Below are 16,001 nucleotides of genomic sequence, written 5' to 3'. Positions count from 1 at the left end.
CCCTTTCATGCTTACAATAGACACCATTTCCACTAAAAAATGGATGGAGGCAGTAACCTGTTTGTGAACCCTGAACATTAGGAACGCTGATCTTTAAGAGCCCTCAGAGACAAGTCAAACAGTGGGCGACTCAGATCTACCACATCCTTTAGTTGTCAGGTTCAGACAAAGTCAAGGCCAGCTCAGTAAGTCTTTATCTTGGCTTTGGTGTGTGTGTATTTAAGTGTGTGTAGGTCAGCCAGCATGTGTAAATTAATGAGAAGGGGCAGAAACAAAATGACTATGAGCAAGTTTGTGTATTAGTAATAGTATGTGTGGCTATTGTTGGTGTACAGCTCAGTGAATGTGCTGTTTGAAGAGTCTGGAAAGTTCATTTGAGCGTCAGTCAGGATGCCGGTGTCTCACACACAGAGGCTGCTTGTCTCGACCTCTCCTCTCAGCTCTGTCTCTCAGTGACTGACCCTTAATCAGAGGAAGGTTGTCTGATGCAAGCACCGACGGATAAATCACTCCTCACCCCGGGCTGCTATCTGGGTCGCGTGTAGCCATGTTGTCCCGTCAGCAAGCTGGCCCTCAGCCACGGCCCGTCCAAAGCTAACAGAGTGATGGTATTGAGCCTCTTGATGAGGAGGACCCTGCCTGCCACCGTCCCCCAGAGAATAATAGTCCACATTCTCTGCATGTTACGTTTGTGATGAGAGGCTTGGTTGCTGATAAACTGTATCATCACAGTCACCAAACACAGAGGATACAATGACATCCTGAATATTTTGCAATCTCATTTATTCTACTTAAAAAAAAAACAACATTTCCAGCGTGTACCTCTCCAAAAGCTTCTGAATAAATAAGCTTATTTTGAACAGTGTAGCCATTTAACCTCACAGAAAAAGGACATAGATATTACCAAAGAAATGGGCACAAATAATTATCAGAAACTTGACTTTATCAGTTCACTAGCTCAGTCAGTAAAATTATTAAATCTAATTTGATTGGGCAAAAATCTGTAACAATTTATAAAGATTTTATCAATAACTTTAAAGTCTTTATGGTGTTGATTATCATACACACTAAAATTATTCCAGATTCCAACATGTCATTATTTATTAATCAAACATTAAGCCAAACTGTGCATGAAAAACTGAGTCTACCCTTGCTGCTTCCATATGATTGAAGAAGAAAAGTAGAGTCAGGTGCTGCTGGTCAAATGCATCAGTAAACCACCTCTAAAAAGGAGGAGGTTTTAGCAGTTTGCTGGTCTGGAGCATACAGATGTGTGATAACAATGCCAAGGAGGAAAGACATCAGCAATGACCTTGGAGAGGCACTTACTTGCTACCCATCAATTTGGGAAAAGGTTAAAGGTCATTTCCAAACAACCTAGACTCCATCATTCTAGTGTGAGAAAGAGTATTCAAAGGTGGAAAATATTTTAGACAACTGTCAATCTTCCTAACAGCAGATGTCCCAGCAAATTCACCCCAAGGTCAGACAGTGCAATACTCAGAGAAACTGCAAAAAACCCAAAAGCTCCATCTTAGATTTTACAGGCCTCATACAGCAGCTTCAGTGTTAAAGTTCATGACACCGCAAATAGAAAAAAACTGAACAAGTGATGTTTGCCAGGAGAATACCTCTTCACTTTAAAAAGAATATTGCAGCATTACTTAGGTTTTCAAAGTTGTAGCTGAAGGAACTCCCTGAACAACAATGTCCTTTGCATATCAGCACAAACACAAATACCAACTGCTAGGCACGGTGGTGGAGGGGTAATGATTTAAGCTTATACTGCAGACACAGGACCTGAGCAACTTGTGGTCATAAATAATACAACTCATAAATATTTTTGTTTGTCAGTAAAAAAAAATGTTATATGGATACTAAAAAGGAAAAAAAAATAATACCACAAAAATAATTTACAAATACCTTCCAAGCCGATGATCATAATTAACAGAAATGATGGTGAATCTGAGTGCAGCCTAATTGAATAATGGTGATATGAGTGTAGGAGTGGGAGTGTGGAGTGATTTACTGCACAGAGGAGTGTGCTTATCTCTCCCTCCGTCCTATGCAGGAAACACTGGGATGTCACCAGGCAGATTAAAAGCTTGGCACAGCTGATACACAGAGCTCAAAATGGATGGGGTGGGGACCTCTCACTGCTGCGTGAGGAGTTTTGGAGGGGAGTGGATGGTTGGTCCTGTGACCTTAGGAGTCCTGTTTGGCAAAGTTTCATTCAAAACCTGGGAATTCCACTGGATATTAATCTGGGAAAAAAAGACTGAACATTGTCTAACTTGAATGGAATTTTGAGCAGTAAGCATACTTTTGTCTCAGCTTGGCCCAAAGCTTCATTGTTTTTGTTCCTGCAAAACCTATCCTAAAGGAAAAGTGGAATTCATCAACATTTTTGAGCATAATAATAAAAAAAAATAAAACGTTGAAGTGCAAACATGATTTGTAGCTCAAAGTTGAAGGGAGATTACATTCATAGGATCCGCTGCCTATCTTTTAATTAAAGGCAGTTTCAAAAAAACATTTTTGTCACAGTATCACTTCTAATTTAATTCATACCAGCTGCAGTGGAAGGAATTTTAACCATTTTTTTCAGGGCTAAAACTGAGCCAGCTATTCTATTTTTTACAGCACAACGAAGGCTAAAGGGTGGTTACACATCAAAGCAAAACTTTTATTTTCAACATGCCTCCAAATGTCTTTGTGCACTTTAGGCAGCAGATACTGAAGACTCTGCCTCTTGAACCGAGACAATACGTGCAGGCTGAAGAGAGAGGTGCTAGCCGGGAAAACAGGGAGACAGATCTGGAGGAGCAGCTGCACAGAGGACACGGGGCCAAATATAGAACGGGAACAAGGGCCAAAACATATCACACATTTTTTCCCATTAACAGCATAGGTTTGAATCTATCATGGCGCCAATTAGTTGCAGTATAGGTCCAAGAGCTTAAAAATAGAGCGTGGCTGAAGTGGCAAAAGAAGCGGAACGCCGGGACAGATCTCTCCGCCGCGGCAGCATGTGATTTCACTTGTAATCGAGAAAGAGGAATAAAAGTATTCATGTCACCAGCTGGTTTGTTATGAATGTGACGTGAAAGGTTATAAGACAAATGGAGCTCCTCACGTTTGTTGCCACTACCTGCCATGAGTGCAGAGGTTCAGTCCTATTTTCAGTCAGATCCAGGTATGTTTGGCAGGAATTGTGCTGCTCTATCAGCATGTCCAGTCACTTTTACCCTGTCGCTTCCAACATTTCTTATCTCTGCAGTGGAGGGCTGGAATGAGGGGCATGCAGGCTTCAGGCCTACCTGTTTACGCTTAACGCTTCCTCCATTGTTCCCCCCTCAGCTTCCTTTGCAGGATTTTTCACATTTTTGTGCTTGTTGTTGTTTTGGGAGCAGAAAGTGGACTCAGCTCATGGGAGTCTCCTGTGGCATTCCTGGATGTCTGTCTGCTCGGGCTCAGCAGGAATTCTTTCCTACAGCACATATCGTCTGTTTCGTATACACCTGGGATATTTTTACAGCAGTAAACTAAACACTAAGACAGAGTGGAATCACTTTATCCTTTCATGCTGAGCGGACATTTGATAACTTTCGTAAATGCCTTTGATTCCTTCAGATCAGCCCCAGGTTTACTGTGGAATGAAGTCATCCCTTGTACACTAATCTCTTTCAGTACAGAAATAGACTCAGTTCAGTTTAGTTTTAGTAACTGTTATGCAACTCTTGGTAGTTCACAGTTAAGGATATACATGACCAGCTAATAACCCCCGGTATTACGGTACATCTAATCTAATAGTATCCACCACCCTTCTAAACTTAATTGTGCTTCTAGAACAAGCACAGTGTTGTTACGTGTGTATTTTTGTGTAGACTCTAAAAGTCTGCATTTGCTATTATAAGAGCATTCATCTGTTTTTTTTTAAACTTTCTTTATAGTCATGCAACTTGTGTCCTCACATCACTCAGCTTGAGAGAAACCGATCTAAAATAAATCAAGTTTTGAAAGTTTTATTTAATATTTTTTAAAGCTATAGTTCAGAGTACTTGAAGTGTGGTTCAGTGACAAAGGTTATGAACAATTAATATCTCACCTGGTGTAGATAGCTCTTTGAACGATCTCAGTTTAGAGAAAGAGGGTTTAATTCTGACGAACTAACGGCTAGTTTGAGTGGGGTCAAAACCAGAGTGGATGCTGTCTTCTAACAATTTCAATCGTAAACATCTCATTATGGTTGATGTGAAAGTTATTTTTTAAACCCTAACACTGTCATAAGCTTCACAATGCATGGTTATTTACATAGAATTTTACAATTATTTGCAAGCACACATAGTGGCAGCAGCTGGCTGTAGCACTTCTGAGGCAGCCTGGAGAACTTCCATCAGGAAAATCATAATATTCCTGAAAGAATATTTGTATTGTGACCATGATAACAGTATAAAGGTTTTTAAAATATAATTTGTAGGAGTTTAAAGATGGCAGCAATCCACTTTGGTTTTGATCCTGTGTTGAGGAGCTATTAGCTCGTCAATTTTGTCAAAATTTAACTCTGTTTCTCAAAGCTGAAGCTCTTCAAAGAGGTATCTGCAGCAGGTAAGATGTTAACTGTTCATACCCTTTCCACAGAACCTCAGTTTAAAAAGTCTGAACTATACCTTTAAGACAAGCAGCTGAATGACTTCATTCTTTTTAGAGGGTCCCAAGAATTGAGAGCACCTTAATCCTAATTACCTAAATAGGCCCTTAATAAGATTACAAACCTGTTTGAATATTTCAAGCAGACGCCAACCACCTGCTGTTCAGAAACCCTTTTTCACATCCTGTTTACATATGTTCTTGTTTTTACTTCAAGAAAAGTCAGTTTTCCAAAAAGATATTGGCTCAAAGCATTTAAAATTTTTTGCATGATTTTTCTTTGTCATTGGCAGCACATTTTCACATAAATGTGCTTATATGCATGTCTTACAAGTCAATTTAAACCAATACGAATATATTTCTCTGAGGTTTTTGGACCTCCTCTTCAGTCTGTTGTGATAGCTCTATATACATCTGTGTGACACACCTTCCTGAAGAGGATTTTCAAGCTTTGCACCTGCAGTGGAGATTAACTCTGAGCAAAGATTAAGCAAATTACCAATGATGGTGTCTCCTGAAATAAACTCTTACTGTGCAGTTAGCTCAACAGCAGCCGTGCCTTAGAGCACGAGATAAAGTTTCATGGATCTTCTTAAAAACATTTGGGATTTTTACAATGCAAACAGAGGTGAGTTTATTTTGAAATACTGAAATTTTACATTTGTTTTGAAGCTTAAATTTGTTTGATTTATTTACATCTTCATACACAATGTGGTATATTTTTATTGTCTGATATGTTCCAGTTTTACTATAAGAAATTAGAACTGAAAATGTAACTAAACCTAAATTACAACTTCTATGTAAAACTAATATTGCTACTGCTAAATTTTTAAACCTAAAGGAAATTTCGAAATAAGTGTTTAAACTTACAGAACTTATAAAAATTAAATGAAAAGTGTTAATGAAATAACAAAAAAAGCTTTTCATACACAGTTTTTAGCTGATATCTAGACCAACATGACATTCTCCTGGCCAGTTTTGCAGATGGTAGGTTGTATTACCTGATGGCCACCGTCTAACAGAGTAAACAACATATGTTAGCCAGACGTCATTCAGTGGTTTATGCAAGGTTTATTTAGGCTGCCTTGAACTTAGTGTCATGTTGTTTTAGTGCTAGCCTGTAAACTATCATTCTTTTTTAATCACAAAATAACACACTAGTTCCCCAAAGTATATTGTTTTTCAGAAAATGTTACACCATTTTCTGAATGAAAAAATAATTTTCACACACCATATTTTCAACTAAAACAAAGACAACAGGAGGCCAAGAAGTGTGAATAATTCAATATGAATAGCAACATGTGTTGGTGTTGGTTAAGGTCAATTAGCTGTGGCGACCACCTTGAATTGGATCGCTCCAAAAGTTAATCAGTTGTAGTTGTACATCCAATGATTACTTTCTGAGAGTTTTATTAAAACCTGTTCAGTGGTTCATGAGACATTTAATAACACGATAGACAAACGAACACACAGGCACAAACAGTTTGGGTCGTAAAAAAGGTCAAAGAAAAGGTCAGTGGTTGCTTGTTTGCACAAGGAAAGCTGCTTTATAGACAGAGGACTGTCAGTCTTCCATTCTTCACAGTTGGGTTTATTGCAGTGGCTCAGGAAGTGGGGGAGCCGGGGACATTTCTAATGTTTACAATGAGAACCTTAGAGTTGGAAGAAAAAGCAGCAAATGAGACAAAAGAAAAGATTGTTTTTCTTGCTAAATATCTGATCATTTACTTCTTTTTTCCCCCTATTTGCAGTCAGTCACTGATGATGAATGAAACAGGGTTTCAAAGAACCCTCCCTGACCAGTCATCGGGGAGTGGGTACACATTGGACACCATCCGCCACCCAAGCGTTATCAACCCCATCCTGTCAAAGCGAGTCTGCTTCTACAAAAGTGGAGATCCTCAGTACAATGGCCTGCGTATGGTCATCAACCACCGGACCTTTAAAACCTTCGAAGCGCTCTTGGACGGTCTATCTAAAAAGGTTCCCCTGCCATTTGGGGTGCGGAACATCACAACTCCTCGAGGCGTTCATGGCATCCGCACTTTGGATGAACTTGAAGATGGGAAATCTTACATTTGCTCTGACAGCCATAAAGTCAAACCCTTCGATCTGGCCCTGGCTCGAAGGAAGCTGCCACCTTGGTACCACACTAGACCTGTTAGTTCTCGCCGCAGGACTGGGCAGCTTTTTCCAGGCAGGAAAAACATCAACAGGCATGAGCCGATCGTCATACGCACGCCAAAGAAACTTGTGGTTTTTCGCAACGGAGACCCTTCTGTAAAGCACACTGTGGTGCTTCACAAAAAGACTACACCTAGTTATGAGTCTATCCTGAACTATATCTCAGAACTGATGCAGTTTCACGTGAATAAACTACACACACCGGATGGCAGACGTGTAAGTGTTTTATCTCTCGGTACAACACATTCAAACAAGTCATTGAAAGAAAAAATATAAAGTAGAAACATCCTAATATATTCACAAAGACCTTTCGTGCTAACAAAACAATGCTGACCCTAAAGAACTTACATGAACCCAAACCTGGCATGAAATGGCGGTCACACAAGGAAAGAAAGTGATAAGCTCATTTACCAACTCGCCTAATGCCAAAAAAGACATCCTGAAATACTACGCTGTAAAGCTTTAGGCCATGAATCGATTAATAAATTCCTAGTTTGTTTGCAAGATACCATTTTGACAAAGAATACAATGAAGTTGTAACCTTACAGTTCTGAAAGTTCTGATAATTTTAATGAAAGGAAATAGTCATTGTGTAGCTATTTAAGAATGACTCATTTGTTTATTTTCTGTGTGCTTCAGGTTGATGGCCTTCCAGGTTTGATTTTGTGTTCTGGGACTGTGGTGGCTGTAGGCAGAGAGTCTTTCAGGCCTGCGATATACAGCGTACAGAAATCTCCAGCTCCAACGAGGTGGCATACAAACCAAAGGGCTTTCAGAAGACAAAAGGCTTTAAACTGTAAGTTTAAAGAGAAATTCATCTGTAAGCAACCATACTGTGTTATGTAGTTAATGAGAGAATTTTAAGAATACATTTTGAAGAAGTGTGTCAGTCTGATGGACTTTTATGTCTATGACACATATGATGTGTCTGCAATAATCTACCTGCTCTGAAAGGATAAAGCTTGGGAAAGTGCTGAGGTGATAATATCATACGTAATACTGTCGATGACCTACATGCGAGCTCCACAGGGCTGCTGGCTAATGTTCCTGATGAGCGGTCATTCATTCATTTTAACTTTTCTTATTTCTTTTTTCTTCTTCCTTCATGCTTCTCTTGGATTCTTGTCAATCTTCCTGAAATCTTTGGACCTTTCATCTTGATTTTCCAACTTTACCTGAACGTTTTTGGATCTTTTCGACGACTGAAAAGCCAAAAAGAAGTCACCAGCATATTCTTTAAAGTCAAGAAATTTCTCTGCATCTTCTGAGAGGTACATGCTTCATCAGATTCATAACAGCATTGTGGAGAGTTCGTGCGACCTGCCCAGTAACCTCACTAACTCTGTGGAGTTGGACTCAAATTGCATACTGGAATCTGCAGCGGAAACAGAAGGTGATCCCTGTCCTGCTGATGGAGCTGAGGTGCAGGACTGCTCTCTATCCAATGATGACAACATCGAGAAGTCCTTTCGGGTGAATCGGGATGGCAGCATGACAGTGGAGATGAAGGTGCGGCTGACAATTAAGGAAGAAGAAACGGTGCAGTGGACCACCACCCTCACCCGCTCAGCTGCAGCTGACCAGCCTAATGCCTGTTTACCAGAGCTTGAGGAAGAGCAGGAGATTAACTCAAACAAATCAAACTCCCACAATTCACAAAGTTCTGTTGCTTCCATGAACATCATCAACAAGGACAGACCTAAAGATGACAATGACGATGATCCGCCATTGTTGGGCAATGAAGCTTTCCGTGAAAGTTGTCATGAAGAAAATAATATGAAAAACCACACAGCTGTGGTGTCCCCAAGGAGAGCCCCTACGCCAGGATGGAAAAGAATAAGCAGAACACAAGAATCTGTGGAGAGCATTAAATCTGTTACAGTGGATGGGATTGAAGAGGGAGCAGTGGGTTCTTATTCCTGCAGAGAACAGACAGAAAACAGGACAATGACAGAGCAGTTCTGCATGGTTAATCAGAGCAGCACAAGACCAATACCCAAACCAAGACGGTTAAGCTCAGTTGATATCAAAAGTAGAGATATATCTGCTTTTAAATCAAGTGAAATTACTGAATTCAGCAAAGAGGAGATCACTGAAACAGTTTTACACATATATGAAGAGCAGACAAGTGGGGATAATTTTCTTGCAAATGTTTGTGCATCTGGTGGGACTTTAGGGCCAGCTACTTTAGAAACTGGGCAGCTTTCCTCGAATAATGAATGTGAACTACAGTTCTGGGGTCCTTCAGCTGCATCTGAGTCTGTTAGTATCAGGTTGGGTGACACCATGTCTTTAAAATCAGATTTGCACTCATCCTCTCTAAAAGCTGATGCAAGTCAAAGACAACAGTCCAAAAATCCTGCAGAAGGCCATGTCAAGCCCCAACAAGCAGAGTTAATGAGTGTTGCCTCAAAATCTAAATTAATCAACAAACATGTTCAGCTGGTTGTGACACCAAGGAAAAGACAAAGGAAGAGTTCTAAAAAAGGAGCTGAGAAATATAAAAGAATAAAACCTTTCTCCAGCGCTATGTTCATCAAAAGAATTTATGGGAATAAATCCAGTTCAGGAAAAAAGTTGAAAAAGCTGAAAAAGAAACCAACGCTAAACTGGGACAAAGGGGTGATGATGGAGAGCATACCAAAGGTAGATGCTACAGTTAAAACTGCTGGTAAGCACTCAAACAGATCATTAACTTTGAAAGACAAGAGAAGCAGCCAAATTTCTTCAAAAACAAGCACTGATTTTAAACCACCTCGGGGAATACTGACACGACAGACGTCACTGCATGTGGAGAAAAAGAAGGAGAACAAGTCATCCGATCTGAGTAAAAGCATGTCATTGCCACCTTTTAACTCCTCCAGCTCTGCTACGAAAGAGTATGTAGAGAACTGGCTTGAGAAAGCTGATTTGAACCTGGCTTCCATCCCACATAAGGAAAGAAAAATAGAGGTGTTTACTCTTGCAAGGACTGAAAATATTAGGTGTGAAGAAAGAAAAGAGGTAATGGTTTTGGAAGAGAAATTAGAAACTTATAAAACTCCTAAACCACCACAAGACACGTCGACAACGCCATCTGTGAAACTCAGAGTACAATCTTTTGAAAACAAAACAAGTCCATTAGTAGAGAAATCTGCAATTAGCCATACAACTACTACAAAAACCGACAGCTACAATAGCTTAAGTCCAAAAAATACTCAAGTAAAACCTCTCTCAAATGGGATCAGCTCTGGAATAAGTACATCAACAAGTCAAACATTAACAGAAATGACATTAGGCAGTGAAGAGGAAAATCCAGAAACACCTACTGATACATTTTCCATGGAGCTGCCGCCACCACCACCTGAACTACTGAACACTGAATATTTCCCACAGGATGCTCCATCAGTAGCCAGCAGCTCTTTATACAGGCTCTCGTCAATGAGCAGTCAATTATCAGAGAATTATCCATTATCTTTGAGTCCTACGTCTGACAAGGCCACATCACCAGCTGATGACACAATGGGAAAAATGGCATCTTCTCAGGCTGACAGCTGCTCCACGCAGCATGGGGCAGGATTATCCAGAACTCCATCCATTAAAAGAGCTCCTTTGGTCAGCAATGGTTCTCTTGAAAGGCAAATGTTTCTCAGAAAGGCTTCTCTGGATAAGTACACTTCAGGTAATGAAGCCACCCCAAAGACGACTGCCATATCCACTCCCATCAACACTGAGGGAGATAAAGTGCCGCTACATGGAACTCAACAACCATTTGAAGCCCCACCAGAGGGGACCCAGCATTCCGTCTTAGATCTGGGCACTCCCTCGTTTTGTTCTTCTGCATCCCCAGCTAGTTTAACATCTGACCAGAGGATGTCATCTGCCAGCATTTCATCGAGTGAGGCTTCAAAGTTGAGCAATATCCAATTCAAAGAAACTAAAGTGGCGAAAACATCTCAAAAAGAGACACCATCACCTAAAACCTTGATAAAAAGAGCAAAAATAAAGAGCAGTCCATCTCCAGAAAGAAAATTTCAAAACAAAAAGCCTTCTGTTGAACTTCAAAATACCTCTCCTAACTTACCACCAGAGACGAGCCGCCCTCTGGAAAAAGCTCCTCTTCCAAACATTGGAACAAAAAAACATGTGACGCCAAATGCTAGCCCTTCTACAGAGAGAAAACATCATCAACCAAAAGAGCTCCAGAGAGCATCTCCATACTCTCAGTCTTTGGATGTGGTGTCACCACCTGTCAGACACAAATCAAGTAGAAAGTTTCTCTCCGGAAACCTCTCTTTAGACAATCCATCAGAATCAAAGACACCAAAGAACACATCATTCCAAAGACAAAGTCACCAAACACCACAGGCAAGAAAACCAGCAGGGGAAATGACAGCCGATGACAATAAGGTTGTAACAGCGGATCAAGATAAATCTGAGTCAGGCGCACAAGTAAAGCCACAGCCATTAAACACTGCAAACCAGCCAAACATGAAACCAGTCCTGGAGAAGATATGCTGCTCAATAAAGTCGATAAGACAAATTACCCGGAACAAACGTCCATCCTGTCTGGAGAAGTCCAACAGCTTACCTGACTTCTCCTCTCATGTAGCCTCAACGTTTGGCTCCTCATCAAAAGCTCTTCTTGCTTTCCTGGCCGTTATGACCCTAAAGGAAGGCATAACTAACCTAAATATAGATGAGTTGAATGCAAACAATGTCAGCTGTGCAGAGGCTTTAAAAATGATTGATTCCCTCCGAGAAATCGCCAACATTGAGGATTCCCACAAACTGACAACTAGTTTGTCAAATTTACAACAGTCGGCCTCAAAGCAGCTTCTGCAAAGCTGGATGGGCTTTCAGGAACTCGGTGAGCGACGCAGAAGTCACAGTTCAACACCTAACATTTCAGAGGCGGGATTCAAAGCTGAGCCTGGCCCCGAACGAGACTGCGCCACTGACGAAACGGTTATTGATGAGATCCTAGATAACTTGGACATTCCTGGGAAGCTCAGGGAGGAGTTGGCTTCTCTTTCAGAGGCTGCAAAAAGTGAGGATGACAACGAAGAGAAGACTGATGAAAGGCTGGAGCTGTCTGCAAATCAAAACAACCATGAAAACTCAAACTACGTCCCTACAGAAGACACAGATTCTAAAGGTAACAAAAGCGTCCCTGATGTGAGATCCATCATTAAAAACTTCACTGACATCAACCAGCCAAATCCGTCTGAAATGATTTCAGAAACAGTAAAGCTCAAACCAACTGGCTGGGCAACTCAAGAAGAGACCAGTGAAGATTGCTTGGATCCTGTGACTGAACACCAATCTGATGGAGCTAGTTTCAAGCAGATGCCTCAAGAAAGACAGCTTGACTGTAAAACATCCATGGACATGCAGTCATGTAGGGAAGTGGTCCATTATGAAAAGCAGGAGAAGCAAAAACAGCAGCAGGGCGACATTCATGATAAACTACCAAAAGAATTGGCAAACACGAATGGAGACGTGAGAAGTGAGAAAAAACTTGTAAAAGACAGCTGCGTCTTCAAAACAGAGGAGCAGTACTTGGAATTTAGGCAGCTAAAGGTCCAAAAAGAGGAAAACATCCCTGATGATGTGTTAGCCCATGATGATAAACTAGATTCAAATAAAGAAGCAGAGATGTTTTCAAGTGCCAACAAAGATTTAGAGAAAACCTGTCCAGAAGTTTCAGAAGTGGGTGAGCAGCATAGTTCGGAAAATGATGCAGAAGTTGCACGTGAGGATATAAAGCAGGAGAGTAGTGAAGGCGAGGGCTTGTTTCACTTGGAAAGTCAGTCTGAGGAGAAGCAACCTAGCTCAAACTACTATGTGGAAGTGAATTTAAAAGGGAAAAACAGCATATCCAACACAGACAGTGAAAGTTTTTCAGAGGAGGGGCAGCCAGAGAGACAAACGTGCAGCATGGGTTTGAATCTTAGTACTGATGACAGCACAGGAAGCTCCGACTCCGAAGATCCATCTTCAGAGGAGGAGCAGCCAGTGGTTGACTGTAAAAAACTGCAGGTTATTATTGAGGAAAGTTTGTCTGGCATTGAGGAAGAGCAGGACGAGGAGCTCATTCACAATCTTCCTACTTTTGGGGAACAAACAAAACAAAGCAGATGGCTGGCAGCGTTGAGAGAAGAGAGCGAGGAATACCAAGTTAGCTCAGGAGATGAAGCAGAAAATCCAAAAAGTCCCAACACTCCTGACAGAGGATGGGACAGTTTGTCAGAAAATCCCAATTTGTACAGCAAAGATGAGACAAGTTTGATAACAACTGAAAATTTAGAAAAAGGTTTTAGATTTAATAAAAATGATGACAGTGGGAATGACCACAGCAGCAGTGAGGAACATGTCGATGAGCTAAAAGGTGAATATGAACAAATCAGCAGCTCAGCTGAAGAGGAATTAGGCTACTATGAAAAACCATCCAGCTCAGAGGAGGAACAAGCCACTGTGAACAAAAACACAGAAGAAAGCCATACACGGCATCAGGAAGCTCCACTGACAACACAACCAGAGGGAGCAAACGCTGAAAATGGGGTGGGAAATCTTAAACAACCATCTGAAGAAGTTCTCATCCAATCTGTTGCCGAAAGAGTGATTCTTCTGGAAAGGCAGGTTTCTGACGCCCAGAAATCCAAAAATACACCAAAAAGTTCCACCGTCAGGCATTTCTCACAAAGAAAGGCTCCCGTTGAGTCCGAAGATTCCTCCTCTGAGTCACCCACATCCGAGCTGCCGCTCTGCACCCGATCAGCCCCTCAGTCATCGTTATCTTTCAGCTACGACTCCAGTGGAGTTGTAACCACAGAGCCCGAAGGCAGCCGGGTCAGATCCATCAGGGAAATGTTTTTGGCGAAGAGTGCCACAGACATCCAGCAGAAACGCTACCCGAGCACGAACTCGTCTGAGCTGTCCGAGTTAAGAGCCGGGAGCTCTGGCAGCGGCGGCTATCAGTCTCAGACTTCAGGTGAATTGTCCAGCGGAGAGGACGATTCAGCCCGGAAATCCATCACTAAAGGCTTCGTGAGGAGGACTATCGAGTTGCTTTATGGCAAGAAAGAACCTAAACCAGAGGAAGTAACCGAGAGACCCCCATCTGAGCCAGATCCGAGAAAAAAGGAGCCCTTAAGCATCTTCTCTCCCTTTCATGCAGCCAGATCCAAAGCTATGTCTGAAATGTCTTACTTCAATTCCACTAACGCACTGGACGCTTTCAGTGAAGCGACCAGATGCATTGCTTTCAACGCACAAGTGGGGCCTGGAGACTGTGTCCCTATTGATAATGGACGATGGCTCCTTAGGGAGAACACATCAATGAGGAAGTCAGTGTCAGATCCAGTTGGAATAAACAAAACCTTTTCGCCTAGTCCCCAAGATAAAGAGCTATGTGAAGACATACAAGCAGACACTCCATATTCTCTCTTCAGCGCAAAAAAGCAAGAACCAGAGGAGACAAATCCACTACACAGAAAGTGCACCTACTTCTCCCTGCCAAGCGAATCGGAGATCTGTCAGAATGACCCGAGCCCAGCGAGCAAGACCAGCGTCAGCAGAGAGGACATAGAAGAGGAAAAGGACGCTTCAGAGGACAGCAAAACATGGGCAGAGAGAAACGGGATTCTGCCGAGCGCTGGCGTTCCTGACTTCAGGATGAAGGATAACAAAGTGCACCCGTTGGTAGAGTTCCCACCTGATGGCGAGGTTGTTCTGGTGCAGCCTGGGAAATGTCAGGGCATCGTTAACAGGCGGCTTCATGAACCCGATGTTTTAGATCTGCTGTATAACTTTTGTGGCGCACATTGTCCCATACTGTGAGAGCATTTTTTTAATGAACCATCCAAAAAACATCCAAGTTTGTTCCACCTAAAAAAAAAGTGCACATTGGGTTATGGTTGAATATATTTTTTTTGGTGCCTACATTTTCATGTTGTCATGGCCTTAGCAGAGCACGCTATCACATGTCAACTCATTTCAGCTAACTATTGAATATAACAATACATCAGAGCTGGACATTCTTCCATGTGCTACAGTATTGTGCAAAAGTCTTGATTCATTCGTCATTTCTTTCCATTTAGCTTCCAAGGAGCCAGACCTCCTTCTTATTTCTTAAAGTGATCTTAATATTTCTTTAGGCTTTCTAAACATTTTTCAGTTTTTCTTTGGACTTTGCTTTGTCACTCATTTTCAGTCCAGTGCCCTAAATTCTTACAAGTAACTTTTGTTTTTATTAATTTTTTTTTTTTACTCTAATTTATGAATCAGTCAGGTTTAAAACAAACAGAAAAGCAGCCAAATTCCAGAGAAAAATTTTAAAAGACCTTTACAAAGCCTGAAGAAGTATTGATCAAGAGCACTTATGAAAAATTCTGGTTCCTTGGAAGGAAAATATAAAGAAATTAGGGGTGGTTTAAAATGATAAAACAGTACTGTGCATATTAGGAGCTTATATGATACAAATTTTCAGTTGATGCATTGCTTTTGTCTAAAAATAAAAAACATGTTGTCTATTTTCCAGAGCAGCTTTTTGCCACTTACAGGTTGCATGTCAACAGCACAAGAAGCCAGAGTATTACTGTAATCTTGTTTTCAAACTCTAAACAGATCAAGTCCTGGCAGATGTCAGAAAACAAGGCCAAACCGAGCTGCACTAAGAGTTGGTCTTCCTGTAGACGCAGCTCAGGTTTGACCTGGTAGCTTTATATTGGTTGTCTAAAGTATAAATGATGTTTTTGAGTAGAATAAACTGTTTTATGGTTCTCAATCAGGCAGCTGTAACACCTTTTTGTCTTTTTAAATTGATGTGTAAGAATAAAAGTGTGTGTTTACAAATGCCAGTTTTTTTCTTGACAAGTCAGCCCGGATCCTTTTATGGACCCTGATCTTTTTTTTTTTTTTTTTTTTTTCAGATGACCTTGTGAAAATAAGAAATACCAAGGCGGACTTTTGGAGTTAAATATACCTTTAGCCTGTTGTTTTCTCTCCCTGATTCGTATCAGATCTCGGAGGAGAGGTAAGCGGAGACCTCCGTTTTCTCCCCCTCTGTTTGAGGAAGTATTCGTGTTGTTGTAAGATTGTTTTTTTTCTTAGAAGTTGCCAACGAGCCAGCCCATGTTGTGACAGGAGCGTCGAGGAATGTGCTAACAGGGGGGGGGGGTGTTTAC

The 16,001-nt window shown here is 41.2% G+C and overlaps 1 protein-coding gene across 1 annotated transcript; it reads left to right on the top strand.

Annotated features, from left to right (window-relative positions):
* The first annotated feature begins 5,180 nt into the window (after positions 1–5,180).
* On the top strand, positions 5,181–15,710 carry LOC108230480 (oxygen-regulated protein 1-like). Its single transcript, XM_017406760.3, has 4 exons — positions 5,181–5,278; positions 6,402–7,050; positions 7,474–7,630; positions 8,045–15,710. Exons 2-4 carry the CDS (start codon positions 6,412–6,414, stop codon positions 14,653–14,655), a joined length of 7,407 nt encoding a protein of 2,468 aa, XP_017262249.1. The 5' UTR covers positions 5,181–5,278; positions 6,402–6,411; the 3' UTR covers positions 14,656–15,710.
* The last annotated feature ends 291 nt before the right edge of the window (positions 15,711–16,001 follow it).

This window comes from Kryptolebias marmoratus, linkage group LG21 (genome assembly GCF_001649575.2).
Source record: "Kryptolebias marmoratus isolate JLee-2015 linkage group LG21, ASM164957v2, whole genome shotgun sequence".
In the NCBI taxonomy this organism is placed as follows: domain Eukaryota; kingdom Metazoa; phylum Chordata; class Actinopteri; order Cyprinodontiformes; family Rivulidae; genus Kryptolebias; species Kryptolebias marmoratus.
The sequence above is the reverse complement of the archived record's forward strand: the minus strand, read 5'-3'. Positions and strand labels throughout refer to the sequence as shown.